Here is a 17,399-nt window from a genome sequence, read left to right as displayed (position 1 = left end):
GATTGTAATTGTATCTATTTTAGAGTATGTCGTAGAATTGCGATCAAAATTTCAACTGAATTGTTCAAAATACCTTTGCCAGTTCTCAGAATATTTTTTTCTATGTATAGGAAATTTAGCCTTGACCTTTGAATTAAGATGGACGACGAAAATGGCCACACAAGCTACAACACCCCAAACATGTAAACATAGGGTTATCTCATGGTGAGTACATAAACTTTTAGAATAATTATATAAAATGTTTTGTAAATATTCAATTACGCGTGTTGCTTAGCTGTGTGACTTTGGAATAAACGATCTTGACGATTTGACAGGCCATTACTCATATGGTCAAGATGGTATGGTCAAATCATGGTAAAGATTGGAATGCTATTTAGCAGGTGGAAGGTAATCCGTGTCTGACCGATATAAGAACATAAGTTAGATATAACATTTGCATTACAGAATTATCTATTTTGAATAGTTTTATGTTATCTGGTTATTTGTGGGTTTTTGAGCTTGTATCTGCAAATTTCAATTACAATTTACTTAAGAAAACAGATACAGATACATGTGGTTAAATACCCATATGGAAACAAATAGACTAATTATTTTTGTATAGGTTAATCGGTTCTCTTTTAACAAACACGAAATGTCACCATTTTTGGCATGTGAGTGCATTGATCAAAGAAGGACATTACAAATTTTTGAAATGTTTGTGTACTACCTGCGTGCGACCAGTTCTTGCCGAGTACCATTTCTCGCCAGTACATTGTGACATCATTTTATCAACACATAAAATTATAGACGAAGAAAGACATCACAATGTACTGGCGAGAAATGGTACTCGGCGAGAACTGGCCGCACGCCAGTATGCTTATTATTTAAATTTGTTAATTGGGCAGTTTTACTAAATATAAGTGTATTGTTAACACTATAAGCATTATAAATTTTCTACTTTGCAGAGTTTTGAAAAGATGTGAAGAGATCTCCAGACTTCGGGAAACATGTCATGGTTTAAGCGTGGACGAAATGAGTCAAAGTCCTCGGGTCAGTCGAGTGATGACTCAGCAGAAATCCGTTCACGTGCAGATACAGACCCTCAAACATGCCTTGAAGTGTTTCAGAACCACTGGAAGCAAGCCTTATCAATTATCAAGAAAGGGAATGGGTCTACAAGCAGCCAAGGCTGCAACCCAGATGAGCAGGAAGCAGTTATGCAGAATGTGGAACAAATGATAAATTTGCTGGTTGGGGAAGTAGGATTAGATGAAAGTGGTCAAGGCATGCCTGGTCCTATACTACATTATCTTTTAGAGGAAGATATCTTTGACCAATTTTGTAACTGGTGTCATTACAACTCGAGTAACGGTGACAAATTGAAATGCGAGCAATTAAGGATTTTCGAGCAGCTCATCAGTCAGTCCCAGCAGATTCTTTTGATTCACAAGGCCATCATACAGCCACTCTTAAGACTCCTATACCTTTGTGCCGAAGGAAGCAAAACAAGTGACGTTGAAAGTCGTTTGGTACTAGTTCTCCATCAGCTATGTGTCTGTATTTCACAGGAAACAGTTATTCTTGAGAGTTTCTTCAATGCCAGCACAAATCATGGACCGACCAAGTTCCTTATTTTTTCACTTTTAATTCCATACATACATCGAGAAGGCAAAGTTGGACAGCAAGCTAGAGATGCTCTTTTGTTGATAATGACCATATCAGCAAGGAACCCCCATATTGGTCTATATATAGCAGAGAACTCAGACTTTTGTCCAGTAAGAGCATACTTTTCCTATAATGATGATTGAAATTATCACTCTCTATATCAAAATAATTCTCTACAAGTTAAATAGTACAAAGTTGTTTTAATTAGCATCCAAATGAACTGGACATTGTATACAGATTTATTATTTAATATGTATTCATACTGTATTTGCCAGGTTCTTGCAACAGGATTAAGTGGGTTATATTCCTCGCTCCCAAGAAAAATCCCAGTCTACACAGATGAATGGCATCAGTTTTCTCAAGAAGACATCAGTCTTGTGCCTGAGTTGCAGATGTTTCTTAATTCATTAGAATTCTGTAATGCTGTGACCCAGGTTTGTTATTTTAGTGTTTACCGTTGATTTACTATATGTTAAAATAATTAAAAAAAACATGTGTTTTTTTATTTAAGATTGCGATGTGCATAATCATGAAAATATCTAGTGTTAAATTTTGATTTGAAAAGGACAGACAAATGAGTTGAGATAATAATGGTTTGACAAATTGTTATTTCATTGCTCCCTTATATCAAAATTTTGTTATTGTTTTGATTTTCAGATTTAGTTTAACGTGATGGTCTAGCTTTAAAAGTGTATAGACCAAGCAAAAACACATGGTTTATGCTTTACCATATTTCTTTATAGGTCAGTCATCCAGCAATCCGAAGTCAGCTGATAAAATTTATCTACGATGGATTCCTAGTACCAGTGTTAGGGCCAGCATTGCATCAGGTATCCCATAGGCCCACTGTGGTCGTAGATTTCTAACACACTCTATAGTATTTGTGTCATATGTGGTCTTTGGTTTAATACTGTATCTAGGCCATGTAAATAAATTTTGTGATTTTGCTCTTTGAACATTGTGACAGTACACTGCTGTACACATGCTTAAAATCCATCTCAAAAACTGTCATTTATTAAGTACTGTGGAATAATTAGAATTTATGGTAGCTCAACTTTCGTAGACTTTTTTGGACCATCTTCATGACCTCACCCGAAAATTCATATTATCAACAAATTATTTGATGAAACATTGAATGTATTCATCATTCAAGTTAATCCATGAAATTTCATCCCAATGAACCTGTGAAAAATTGAAATTTCCCAAATTTTGGCCACCCAAGGATTTGATTATTCTTTAGCATGTGATAATTTGATGATGAATGAATTAATTTCGTGAAAAAATGTGGTTTCGGATGATCTCTGAGAGCACAAGTCACTCTAATTTATTTATAAAGGGCATGCCATTTATGAATACTTTTGTATTATGTAGAGAAAGCCACTATTCATTAATCCACTCTGTACAGAATATATATTTTCACAGTAGATATATCACTATGATAAGTCATGTTTCACTGTACATGAAGTATTGTAACCATTGTGCATTAACTGGCACCAGTATTGTGGGGGGGGGGGGGGGGGGGGGGTTGGATTTCAATGGAACAAACAGAATGTTCTTCAGCTAAATGTAAATTCTTCTAAAATTTAAATATGGCAACAACAATAATTTTATCTTCGTATTTTGAAATGCTAGTTTGTCTTATCTTGGCAACTGGTTTGCGGAAGGGGGATGCTTTGAATGCATATTTTAAAAGAGCAATCAACATTGTGTATTTTTTTCTTCCAAAGTTTCCATTTTGTATTGTGCGTAAAATGGCATGCCGATCTCAATGGGTCCACCATCCTGTAAGATTACATTCAATTTATTTTATGTCTGGGGGAGCATTTTACTTTGGCATGCCTGCAGTCCACAAAAGTAGTAGCTTTTTAATTTATTAGTTGAATTTTTGCAAAGGTGTAAAGATTTTATGGTGCAGGACACAAAAGGAGTTGCATCCCTTTTTTGGTTCCTTTTTTATTAGTTTTGCCATGTTCAGGGAAATATTGAATTTTCTTTTTGTGTTTTTAAAGATGAATGATGAGTCAGAAGTAAGCATTTACTATGTTTTTTTTCCATGTTCATTTTTAATGCACCATTCCCATCACTGTCTGCTTTGAAATTCAGCTGTGGAAAATCTGTACATGTACATGTATGTAAAATGACAGACATTTATATGAATGTGAAATAAAAAAAATCCAAATGTATACCGTAAGTCAGTACTAGTATCATATATAAACACTCTCCTGTTTCCCTCTAAACTGCTTACAGTAGTCAATTGCATTTACCAATACATATAGTGAAATTAATTGCTTTTATATTTATTAACCTTGAATCTACAGTGTATTGATGAATTTCTTACTATGAGTAATGCATATCTACATATAGCAAATTAATTGATACTTGCATAAAAGCTATATTTTAAAATAGGTACATGTATATCTATTATTGTTTCATTATCTCAATTGTATAATTACCTTAGATTTCAAAACCTTCAGTTCTTTAATTAAATTGAGATGAAGTTAATTTTCTAATTGATAAGGAAATCCCATTATAAATCCCATATATTATTTTATATATCTATATATTGTATCATATATACATATATATATATATATATTTTTTTTACATCATATAGGTTTCACATAGCACTATTTGTAATTTGGTAATTGGGGCTTTAACATTGTTGACGTATTGGATACTAACACATTGTGACTCTTCCTTTAGGACGTTTCGGGGCTTCCCCTGCCACTTCTTGATTCACCCATGTTTTCGGTCAGTAAGCTTTTAATTATTGTCTGCCGCTACGCCATGGCCACCATTGCTGTGCCTAAGCTTATTTTGTTCCTTTTGTGCAATGCAGCATGCTTGTTTTGTTATTTTGCATTTTAGATTATTTAGAAAATTTATGGTACATGTATTTTATTTTGTTTACTATTTTTGTTGTAAATTATGTTAATTTTACCGACGATGATTTGATTGTATTAGAGTTGGACCCTCCAAATGCACTTTGATTTAATTAAATGAACCTTGTTTGGACTTTTCACTAAATTGGCTATGTTATTGTATTTTTGTTTCTGTACATCTGTTTGTGTTTTTTTTTCTTTTAAATTCACTTTCATTGAGTTAATGTCATGTTTTGTTCCATACCATTTCCAGGTATTTTTATTTAAAAATAACAGTCAAATCTAGACTAAACTAAAATCGGCAGAACAAAATAGTGTACCGGTAGTATAACCTTTGAATGAGGATTGTATATCCTTCCTTTTTCCTTATGACACAGCAACCTATTACAAAAATAGATTTATTTGAATGCTGCATCCTCTTTCATTACTATCCTGTGTTATTAGACTCACTGCAACAATTACATAATACACAATCAGTGCCTGAATTCCCCCCAAAACTTCCCCAAAACCCCTTTTCAGTTTTGTAATGATAACCAACGCTGGAATATTGTCATAATTTCATAACCATTTTACAAATGGTATATTGGTTTTGGCCTGTCTATCTGTATCAATATTGTTGTAATAATGTTTATCAGTCTTTATTTATTTTCGAAATATCTGGCCAGAACACAAGAATGTTAATAAATTTATGGATTTTCCAACCCTGAACTTGATCAAAATTATTTCCAGTTTTTTAAGTACCAGTATGTGTCAAGATTGCAAATCTTCAGTCACCATATTCATTATAATATTTTATACTGATAGATTACATTTATTTTTTTTCAAATCATATTAGATATATTCATAGATTCACAGATTTTTTTTATCAATTTATACCAGTGTAGTAAATTATTTTTTCTTTACCAATCTATCTTGACCTCAGACTTTTCAGTACAATAATTTTTATGTGTATGATCTCTTGTTTGTAGAATTCAAGAGAAGAAGTCATAGCAGCCACTGCCTACCTGGAACTGTTTCTGAGGAAAACCACAGAGCCGAACCTGCTACGCACCTTTCTGAAGTTCATCTTAGTCGAACAGAATGATGAAATTGTCATTCTAGATTCTCTCATTACACGCATAAACAGCAGCTCAAAGGTGAAAATTATGAATATTCATTAAATTGATTTGCATATGATGAAATTAAAAATATTTTTCCAAGTATTGAAGTCAAGTGTTTCTGATCATCATCAGAAGAAATATATTTCTATAGTACAAAATGTGTGGTATTGGTACTCTGATGAGATATTTGATCATTTACTTTGTTTTAAAATGTACATGGACTGTTTGTTTTCATATTTATGTTAATTCTCTAACATTTGATTACAAATGTATAAAACGTAATAAAATGAGGTACTGCAGCAAATTACTGAGCAGGCAGCATGCCTATCACACAAACAGAATTGTAGATTCATAATTAAACATCAGTAATTAATAATAATCTGCATGAAATTGCGAAAAGCAATCGTCTCCCTATAAATTTGATGACGTATATGAACTACATGAAATAGTTGTGAAAATTTGGCGAATTTTATTTTCTCACGTTTTGATCAAAAACAGCGGGATTGCAGAATTATGTACTTGTATTATATAAAGAGTCTACTGTATTTTTTACACAATCATTTATTGCAAAACATTAGATATTTTGAAGGGATTATTCATTAATTTTTATCATCTATACAATTATGAATATACATTAGAATGTTATGATTTCTTGCTTTCTCTGTCTATTATGAATAGTTTAAGTATTTTATAACTAGTCTAGTTTAGCATGCATGAATTTATCAGAGTAGAAATTATTCAGTTTCTACATATCAATATGAATTTTTCTTTTTTTCAGCCCCTTTGTGTTGTGTCGCTGTCACTTTTTAAAACCCTAGTAAATCTAAATTGTGAAGATGTCATGTTTCAACTTGTCTTCAGGTAATTTTAAGATTGCATGGGCTCGTTATTTTTAGCATAAGTCAATAAGTAGAATTTCCAGTATGTTTTTCTTTTCTTTGATTAAATTGTAGAATTTATTTTCTTATTTGATTTATGAACGAATACATGTATGTCCAAATGTACTTGCATTGTCTAGCAATAGAGTTTTAGTACATTTAATATGTAATGTTTTTGTTTGATTGGTAGAATGTAATGCGTTTGATTGCAAAATTGTAATGTAGTGTTTAATTGGCAGATACCTGATTCCCTGTACACATGTGATGGTCAGCCAGCGACGTAATGTCAGTGACCTTGACCTTCACTGTAAAAGTGCCGAACGCTTCCTCTCACTCCGTCCAAACTGCTGCCGACCGGAACTAATTGAAAAGAAGAGTACTCCAATACAAGAAAAGTAAGAACAGAGAACATTTTCTTACCACGGTTTATCTGTATACATGTATTACACATGGTAAGATTATATATTCTTGGTATTGGTTTTGGGTTTTTTTTATTGCGTGTGTGCATATTCATTTTCATAATTTATTTAATTCATACAATTTTAAATTGAAGTCTTCTTTTGCAATAAATATCCAGATTTTTCTATTGCATTGGGCTGATTTTTTGGAATTACATATATATATTAATATTTCTTAACATATCCTTGTATTTTAAATTTTCACGTCTTTTGAATTTGTTTTGTAAAATTATGCTACTTCATGTAAATGCTTTCTTTATTTGGTTAAGCTGACATAAGTAATGTCTTTGTTAAATGTTAACTGTATATACATAAATACATGTAGAAAAAATGTTTTAAGACTTTTATCTGCATGATAAGGGTTTATATTTGAAATGACAAAGAACATTTTTAACACCTAGGTAATTGGTAATTAATGTACAGGTATTTCTAAATAAAAGCTACAGTACATATGATAATCCTAAGATATAAGAAGAAAAACAAATTTGGCTGAATATATTTCATAACTGAAGTCTTTTGGTCATTCATTTTTTCCAGTTTTAAGACATCAGATTATAAAATATCCTCGTAGATAAATACTGTGATTAGCAAAGGGATTTTTAGGAGGGAGGGGGGGGGGGGGGGGGGGGGGAAGTGGTTTGGGGTGCTGAATGGATCAAATGGATATAGGACCCATTGAATACATTACACAATTACATACCAGGTAAACCTCAGAACAGATACTTGTAAGAATATCAAACATACTTGAACTAGAGTGCAGATATTAGTCAGTGGGAAGTGGCATGTGTGTATGTTTTGTATATAGATGTAACCCTAGTGACGCTAACACATCACAAAACCACCGCATCAAACATGGCCTGAGTAGTTTTCTCAGAGCAAGAAAAAAGGAGAGAGACTATCAGAAGCGGAGGTAAATCAGTTTGTTACTAACACACTAACTCCCCCGTCACTTCTTTCATTAAACCCAGTGACCCATGTTCCCCGACTAATGCACTGTGTGATGTATTATTTCGCCATGCATTTTGTTTGTGTACATAGCTTATCACCATACAGTGGACATATATATATTTATATCTTTATGGTGCAGTCTAAATGTTAGATCATTTTATTTGGTTAATGTTAAATATTTTACATATTTTTTTTACATAATGATTTGATTTTAGATATTGAAAGCATGCTCATTGTTCATTTTGTTTCTGTTGAAAGTTTTTGAATGTTTTGTTCAACTGAGATTTCAACTGAGATTTATAGGTTTTATTTTAATTAAGAAAACTAATTCTCTCAATTCTTTATAAGTCAAAATTAACTTCAGAAGAATAAGGGGGAAATAACTAAAAAGCAGGTGAAATAATGACAAGATTTAACAAAAAATGTCTTGATACATAAATTCTATAATTCTTTAATAATTTGATGCACTGTTGACAAAACGAAGCCTTAAATCACACATTTGAATGATATTTACATGAAATTCATGTTGGTGGTACCTGTAGTGTTTTGAGCAATATGAAATTAAGTGCTGATGAGAAGCTTCTTTTATTTATACTCTGTACATGCTGTAGTGTACCATAAATTAATATTTCATAACTTTTACTTTTAGGTCAGCTACTGTGGCCACTGAGCAGCAGAATACAGCGTTTCCTCCGGGGACATTCGGAAGCAAGCTGGAGCATTACGAAACTAACTACTATGATTACCTGGCTGAAGCCAAAAGCCAGCTGGAAAGTTGTGCCAAAGCATGCCAGAGGTGGGTCTATCCCTATGACGGTCAAAATCCATCAATGGATGCCCTTGTGGACAATGGCAGTGACTCGGAATCAATGCAGATAAGTTCAGTGACAGAAACAGGGTTGTGTAATAGTGGTGCTAATTCTAGGATGTTAGAAGACGTGAACGGTTCAAATGGAGGTCCTCTCCAGAGGTCCTCAGAAGTTGACGAGGTCTTCCTCTCGGATAATTCTTGTCAGTCCTCTGTCCCTGATTTAACATACCTCCTAACTAGTTACGATTCAAACAGCTTTATGTCTTCGCCAGAAAAGATAGAAGATTTTATTCACTATTTGGACGAGGTGCCCACTCCACCAGATCTAGAGAAGACATTCGAAGAGAGTGTGAATTCTTTAGACTCCATTTTAAGTAGTTTGTGTTCCAGAACAGACAGCAGCAGTGTGAAGTCCTCGAATAATACCAGTGTGAATTTAGAGTTGTCTCCTCAGTCAATAGCTGACGACTCTACGAAAGTCGTTGGTGATGGAACTACATTTGAAGTCATCAACAGCACCAGGGATGGGGTGGAGTCCGATCCCTCCAAGGGGAGTCCTTCACAAGACACCACCAGCAGCTTTGTAGAAATATCCATGTCAAACTTTGCCAGTGATGTTAATGTGCAGACTGCACTGTCAACTTTGCCTCAGAGAGTGTCCTTGAACTCTGTTGACACAGTTGTTCATCGTAAGCCTTCGCGTGATGAATCAACTGTTAGGTCTGTCAGTTTCAACTTGACTGACGCGTCTATGCAAAATACCACTTCTGTGCCTGCTGCTGTGTCAAATACTGGAAAGTTAGCACCTAACATAGGTAATTCTGACATGTGATATTTTTAGTTATTGCGGAGGGCTTTGTTATTCATTATATTATTCTTGATTTCAGTTTTACCATAGTAAGTGCTGTGTTTCAAGTTAACTACCCTGAATTTGTAGCCAGGGTATAATACATGGTGCATTATCTGAGACACAGACACTTTATTTAATATAGTTTTTTTTTTCAAAATTAAAAAAAATACCCTCTACCTTATACAGTGTATAATACCGGTAAATGAAATAAGGCATGTATTTTTCAAAACAAGAAGAATAAAAAAAATGTCAGGTGCCTGTGATTTGAGATATGCAATTGTATATTTTTAAGGTCTGACTACAGTCTGAATTGGTATAGAAAAACTGTTATCAGTATTATGAAACAAATTTTGGTTTTAAGTCTTGACTCTTGAATTTTTTTAACCAGTATTTTTTTCTGACATTGTACTCAATTGTTATATTCTTTTAGGGAAAAAAAAATGATAAAGAAATTGAATTGTAAAAAAAACAACTCATGGTTCAGTGTTCTAAACTACTAGTAAATCTTTTAAATGTATTTAAATGGAGGCATCTACAGTACCAGGTAAATCTGATACATCTAATTGAATGAAAATAACATAATGCCTCAGTAATATTCCCGAATAATATTGACTGAAAAACACTTGGAATGAATGATATACTTGTATTGTGTAAACAAATATAGCTGATGACCTATTTTTCAGGCCCCTTTCTGATGGCCCTCTTTTCCAAGTTGGATGGAATGATGCAGAACAGCTTACCTGTCAATCTCCTGCTGACAGGTGTTATAGCTCGCCTGGCTTCTTATCCACAACCTCTCCTTAGGTCTTTCTTGCTTAGTCATAATCTTGTATTCCAACCCACAGTCAAATCCCTTCTACAGGTATAAAATGGGTTGTATGTGAATGTTGATTCATCTATTTATGCTATTGCGTTGCATGTATACTCTCACAGCACAGGGGCCAAGCAAGTCGAAACAGGTTTGGCCCCTGTGCCAAGACAGGCAGAAGAAACTATTACTTTACATTTGTCTTCATCTCGTAAAATATTTACCCAGCATGTTTATATGTTCTTTATTACATGATATGCAATTTCCTGTAAATTTTAAGTTTCATAAGTGAAAAAATCATGTTTTGCATGAAATATAGTCCAAAACTAAATCTTTTTGCATCAGTTTAGGAAGACACTTATTATTCTGTGTGATGATTGGATAAATAATGTATGTCAACATCCATGTACTAGCTGATACATCTTTTTGCTTGTAATTCTAGATATTAATACTGTACTTAATTTTCATGCATGCAGAAGTTTAAAGAAAAAGTTTTGTATGTATTAACCTTTAAAAATTTCCTCAGGTGTTAACATCATTGAAACAGAAAGTGGACCATTTTGCGTACACTGTGCCGAGCTTTGATAAACTGCTTCTGAGGGCCAAGAGGACCCTGATCGCTCGGGAGGAGGAATGGAGGCTGGGCTGTGTGACGATAAGTCCCTACAGAATCAACACAGTCAGTCCCGTCAAACCGCCTCCTGTGCCAGAAAACAATAACAAAGGTATGTGAAGAGGAGACCAATTTTCTATTATTGCTGATAGTGAAGAATCTTAAATCAAATTTTTGTTTCAAACCCATATCATTTAGAATTTGCAAAACTTTCATTAAAAATTATTAATAAAAAAAATAGGTTATTTATACATGCTTGTACATCATATACGGTATTCCTGACACAACTGTAACATAAATGTGTATTTTCTTGATAATTAGCCTCATTATGAAATGTAGAAAGGTGATCGTAGGAAACCAGCAATTGTATGTCTTTTATGAATTGTTTATTTTACAGACAAAAAGAAAACTAGTTTAACAGACCTGTTGTTCCGACGATCTCCAGTCAAGAGGCCCGACCTTCCTAGAGCCAAGAAAGGCCCCCAGGTCCAGATCCTTCAGGGGGCGAGGGGATTCCGGTACATCAACTACCAGAACAGGCCCCACGATATATCTGAAAACCCCATGGACTCCCCCAAAATCAGGAACGCTGTGTTTTGTGCTGTGATATTAGAGGAATTTGTGAAAGAACTCGCTGCCTACAGCCAGGAGCAAGCAGTTTTAGCTCAGTCAGAAGTCTGACCTTGGGTCAAGTTGATAGCATGTTTTGGTAGCTATATCTATTGTCAGACATTATGTGGTAACAAAGAATTTCTCCTTTCCATGCAGAGCACATATCAAATGAATCTAATTCATCTATTTACAAATGTATAATTAAGTAACTGAAGAACAGTTAAATATTCCTTTTTTTTTATCAACGACGGAAATGTAATGACTTCAGTCTGTAACACACCAGTGCTTATTTGGATAATCATAAAACATGTACCATTATTTATGTTAAAAGGCAATAAGAGAGTATAATGATATTTAAACGCTTCTGGTCATTTTTCAGAATATAAAATGCTTAATGATTGGTTTACAATATTCAGAAGGTGTATGATACTTTTTAGCTTTGGATGAAACCAAAGATGTTGTCTAGAAAGAAATTCAAGTGAATGTTTTTTTTAGTGTGAATGGTCAATATGTTTTATTTTGCAGTATTCATTTCTGTAAATGTTTTATGTGAATGACCTTTCAAGAGTTTTATGAAGTTTTACATGTACTTTGCAAGATGTAATCTTGTGCTTTGTTTTTATATGTTCTTGTACGTACACAAAGTATTTTTATATACAGTAATATATACAAGTATACACATACACACTAAGATAAGAAAATTCTATGCATATTTCATAATAATGTAAAACGTACATGTATGTGGCTTGATTTCCTTATGTTGAAAAAAAAGTATCGTATAGCAATATGATTTGCAAAAGATTTCAAATCAAGATACATTGGTTGTGAAGACCCTGTTGTTCATCATTTTTTGAAATACTCATATAATTAAAAGTAAGCTGTTAAGAATATAAACCATATAGAGTATAATGTATTTAGATGGAGCATTAGTGAAAATATAAATTTAAAATAACTTTTAGCAAAACAATATATTTATATATATACACTGTATACAAACTTACAAGTTACTTAGGGTTAAGAATACCATTTCCATTACATGTGATATTTGGATAATTTTAAATGTGTAAAAAAGATGCTAATACAAGTAATATAAACTCAAAACCTACATTGTACATCTGCTTTTGGGGGTTTTTTGGTTTGAAATCCGGGAAAGAGGGATAGAATCAGAAGAGATAAGGTTGTACCTGGTATATATGTATGAAAATGTGTTAAAGATTGCACGAACATCGGCTCTCATGAAAATGTGGAAATAAGAAAGATATTAAACCTTTGTTTTTTTAATGGCATGTGATATTTGAAAATTGTTAAAAGTTCAGGTTGATATCTAGTCAATGTTATATTATTTGGCATTTGTTCCACTTCCTGTTGGATTGCTACAATCCTGTGTTGTTGCTATTTTCCCCTTATTATGACAACCACTGCTGTATAGTTGAAGCTTTTCCTGCCAACTGTGTGAAGAACATTTAAGCCTTTGTTGATGTTGAAACTTCTGCCACTGAGTCATTTTCAAGCAATTTATTATTATACACATGTAAATTTAATATACATCTGTAATTTTCTTCTTCCATTAATAGGTATATGGAGGCAAAACATTAATTAACACATATTATTGAGCTGTTATATTGACTCAGATTCATTTATTCTGTACTTGAGTTCTTGTGAAACACATCTTCTGAATTTTCAGATTTCGATAATGACTTTAAAAATTCTCCAAGATGATGAGAAAATGACTGTTCATGTAAAAGACTTTTTTTTAAAACGTCTGAAACACATAGGTCATTTTGTTTAAGAATTTTTAGAATTATCTTGGTAAGCATTTGATTGTTGCAATGGTTTATTTTTGTATTTTGAAAGAGAAAGTTTGTTATTTCTTTATTCAGCTGATTACGTTATATTTGCCCCAACATCATACAAATAAACCATGATCGGAAAATTTTGTATGTATTTGTATTTTTTGTATGAAACAGTTATTATATGCACTGTAACAGTGCATTCCATGTCAACAAAAATCTTGGCTGATATCCAGCTTGGCTTGGCTGACACCGAATTTAACTCAGTAGTGGTATTCATTAATGTTACATAATTTTACCTAATTTTAAAATAGGCATGCTTCAAAAAAGAGCATCATGACGTCAAAAACAACATCAAGAATACTTATTACATTTCATTATACCTGCGCTCTGAAGGAGAACACTGGCGTCGGAAGCAAATTGAAGGTTGGGGGGGGGGGGGGGGGCTAGACTGATCCTCAGAAATATTGAGGGGGTAGTATGCCCTTGACTCCAACTTCTCAATCTTTCAAATGTACATTACGGAACAATTATGATTCCTGCGAAAAAAAAGGGGGGGGGGGGGCTGAACCCTCTATTCTGCTATGTGCCTAATGGTTAGGTCTAACTTTGCAGAAAAAGGCCCCCCCCCCCCCCCTCCCCCCGGTTCTGACGCCTATGGAGAAGGTGGTATACTGTTTTATCCTTGTGTGTCTGTCTGTCTGTCCATAACAAAAATTTCTGTCGCTTTTTTTCTCAGCAACAATTCATTGCAGATGCATGAAATTTTAACACACTATTTGTTTAGACATGCCATATTGTGGGATATATTTTTGTATCAATCGGACGACAACTTCCTGTTAATTAAATGACAACTGTTTATTTTAAGCCTAAATTTTCAAACAAATTTTCGTCAAAGATTTTTCAGCAACTATTTATTGCAGATGCTTGAAATTACATTATTTATTTAGGCAAGCCCTATTGTGGGATATATTTTTGTACAAGTCTTTAACTTTAACTACCTGTTAAATGATGACTTAAGTTTGTTTAATTTCAGCCAAAATTTTCATACAAATTTTCGTCAAAGATTTCTCAGCAACTATTTATTGCAGATGCTTGGAATTTTAAAACACTATTTGTTTAGACATACATTATGGTGGGATATATTTTTGTACCAATCGGACGTCAACCTCCTATTAATTGACGACTTTGTTTATTTTTAGCCTAAATTTTCAAACAAATTTTCGTCGAAGATTTTTCATCAACTATTTATTGCAGATGCTTGAAATTGTAACACGTTATTTATTCGGGCATATCCTAATATGGGATATATTTTTTGTACAAATCGGACTTTAACTTCCTGTTAAATGATGACTTTGATTGTTTTAATCCTAAAAATTTCATACAAATTTTCGTCAAAGACTTTTCAGCAACTATTTATTGCAGATGCTTGAAATTTTAACACACTTTTTGTTTAGGCATGCAATATCGTGGGATTAATTTTTGTACTAATCGGATGCCAACTTCCTATTAAATGTCGACTTTGCTTATTTTGTTTTGCATATTCACACTATAGAGCGGGGGTATTATTAGTGAGCACTAGCTCACAGATATCTTGTTTTTTTTAGTGTATTTTCTAATAAGTTCCACATTCAGTCTCTTATACCCTCCAATAATATAGTATATGCCGCCTCTATTCTTCAAGATCATGACATCTAGTTCTAAGACTAGTTCTGGTAAAATCGCGAACACGGAATTTCCATCCTTATTTCTTATAGTTTTGAACTCTTAGAAAATAATAGCGAGATTTTAAAATCCGCCAAGGGTGCTTCTCGCGATTTTACGCGGACATTAATTCCTCGCGGTTAATTAGGAATCTACAGTACTGATAATCGGTTTTCTGCTGGTTCGTTCGTCATGTGATTGATAGTTGACAATCCCCCCCCCCCTCCCCTGTAGAAAAAAGAACAATCTCTTATTGCATTTAATGTATGAATCCAGATTTTTCGGGGGGGGGGGGGTGTTCGAGATATAATTTTACTTGTTAGATGTGGTCCCAGGCCTATTTTTGGTAGCTTTAATTTGTGAATTTTAAACGACTGAATTTTTAAGAGACATTGGGATCCGGACCTCTCCCCTCTCTTGATATGTCCGAGTAAAGACGATTTTGTAAATGTAAAGTCCTTTAATTTGTCGTCGTATGTACAGAAGTTCGACAATACTCGGCCTACTGATGGAAGACAAAGACGGAGAAGACATTCGCGCATTACTAAGAATAATTCACTATCTATGACTCATTTTGACACGCCCCCCACTTCATTTTTGGCAGAATATATTAGTATTTTGTCAGTTGCTGCTTTAACCATTGTAACCAAATAAAATAAGAACCCCTGCTAAACAGAAAAAGGCTCGTCACCTCTGTTACCCTTTGTCACTAATAGAATATATAGTTGTAAACATTGTTACTGGATGAAATTAAACCATCCAGCGGAGAGAACATAAACAGTTTTGTCATATATGTTACTTTTGTCACCAGAAAACAGTGCCTTGTTACTGGTTACAAATGAAATGTGGTAAAAGTCGGGACTAATTTCTGGCCATATTTATTGTAATGCCCGCCTATTAAATGAAAAAAAAGTTACGATATTTTTTTTCACCAAAGGCGATATTGTTGGGAGAGGCGTAGACAGGTAACTAAAAGACATATTCCAACATGTACTTATATTATGAAGAACTTACTATTAGTGTCCTGTTTTTCTACGGGGGAGAGGGTGGTCTTTACTTTGTTTTTCTGATAAGTTAAATGTTAATCCTGTAACTTAGAATATCAAAGGGGTGATATTTATTGCCTTTATTTTATATAAACGTGTGTGTTGTATAGTTTATGAATAAGAAATGAATGCACTATACACGTACTAGGCTAGATGAGTGTACATATCCGGTTATTTGCGTAATGATTTATTGTTCTCTAAATAAAACTTGCAAAACTTAACTTTTATGATCGCTAATAATAACTTACGCAAATAAAAATGTTGACAGAAATGTTGACAGGGTTACTTTATTTCGATTTTTATTTGTATATTTGTAGACAACAATTGCCTATCGTGAAAAATGTAGGATGGGATGCCGTACAATTCAGTAACCGGATTTTTTTCGTTAAAAAACCCGGTTAAAAAAATTAAATTGTTAATATTCAGATTATATAAAATGCACTACCAATGACAAGAATAGCGGATACTTTAAAGAAGAGATAATAGTGATATAAACACATTCATAGTTCAGGAACAGTTCTCTAACAGAGACGTAACTTGCAGGATTACTATAGAGTTTTATTTAGATTTTTCTAATGACAATTTTACGATTGCATTTCAAAAAACAAGAAATATTGATCATGAGTTTAAGAATATTGGTCGTTTGATATGTCGTTGTCATGTTTTATTTTAAGTCGATCTTGCCAAATCGAAGATTTCTTTGAGCTTTCTACTTTGTATAGGTCGATTAATTAAAACTTTTGTTTGAAGTTTTTTTTTCTAATACTCGTTAAACAATCGCAACTTTTCATTTAATTGTTATTTCACCAAAAGCACTCTCTTACATTATGTTTTGTTTTGTTTTATACATTATCATAATTGCGTATAGAAATGTAACATATAAAACACGCGGAATTAATCATGGAAGTATAGGGAGCAAAAAGAAGGGGGGGGTCGCTTTAGATTTAGATTTAGACCTATATGTATACATCTATTGCCAGAGTCACCAGTTGCAGTCAACCGGCCACCATATAGTAAACAATCCCCGACTTTGAATATGGAAAATCTACTGTGGAATAAGGTAAGCGGCCTTAAAAAGCTTCCTAATGAAAAAAAAAGAGAAAGCTGGGAGTTAATAGATCAATCAGAATTGTTAATTCGCCTCAGTTATGGATGGACTAACTTAATACACAATACACATGTACACAAATTTTATCCATTCGTAATTCTGCATATAGCACTTTTCTACTAAAGATAAACTGTTGTTTCTTGCATA

At 33.4% G+C, this 17,399-nt stretch overlaps 1 protein-coding gene across 7 annotated transcripts; it reads left to right on the top strand.

Moving 5' to 3' along the window:
- The first annotated feature begins 50 nt into the window (after positions 1 to 50).
- LOC105341588 (FHF complex subunit HOOK-interacting protein 1B) lies at positions 51 to 12,546 on the top strand. 7 transcript variants are annotated; one of them, XM_034444281.2, is made up of 14 exons: positions 52 to 204; positions 945 to 1,754; positions 1,920 to 2,078; positions 2,388 to 2,474; positions 3,654 to 3,671; positions 4,348 to 4,395; positions 5,495 to 5,662; positions 6,405 to 6,487; positions 6,744 to 6,899; positions 7,768 to 7,872; positions 8,560 to 9,536; positions 10,255 to 10,433; positions 10,906 to 11,104; positions 11,390 to 12,546. In XM_034444281.2, exons 2-14 carry the CDS (start codon positions 987 to 989, stop codon positions 11,671 to 11,673), a joined length of 3,231 nt encoding a protein of 1,076 aa, XP_034300172.2. In that variant the 5' UTR covers positions 52 to 204; positions 945 to 986; the 3' UTR covers positions 11,674 to 12,546. The 7 variants fall into 7 exon arrangements, with proteins under 7 accessions (XP_034300178.2, XP_034300172.2, XP_034300174.2 ...); XM_034444283.2 differs by lacking the exon at positions 3,654 to 3,671; XM_034444284.2 differs by lacking the exon at positions 4,348 to 4,395.
- The last annotated feature ends 4,853 nt before the right edge of the window (positions 12,547 to 17,399 follow it).

This window comes from Magallana gigas, chromosome 2 (assembly GCF_963853765.1).
Source record: "Magallana gigas chromosome 2, xbMagGiga1.1, whole genome shotgun sequence".
In the NCBI taxonomy this organism is placed as follows: Eukaryota; Metazoa; Mollusca; class Bivalvia; order Ostreida; family Ostreidae; genus Magallana; species Magallana gigas.
This window is presented reverse-complemented; position numbering and strand designations above follow the sequence as displayed.

Coding starts and splice junctions, on each gene's coding strand:
- LOC105341588 (XM_034444281.2), top strand. CDS start 987: ATGTCATGGTTTAAGCGTGGACGAAATGAGTCAAAGTCCTCGGGTCAG. Junction 5,663..6,404: donor GCATAAACAGCAGCTCAAAG/GTGAAAATTATG, acceptor TCTTTTTTTCAG/CCCCTTTGTGTTGTGTCGCT. Junction 10,434..10,905: donor CAGTCAAATCCCTTCTACAG/GTATAAAATGGG, acceptor AAATTTCCTCAG/GTGTTAACATCATTGAAACA.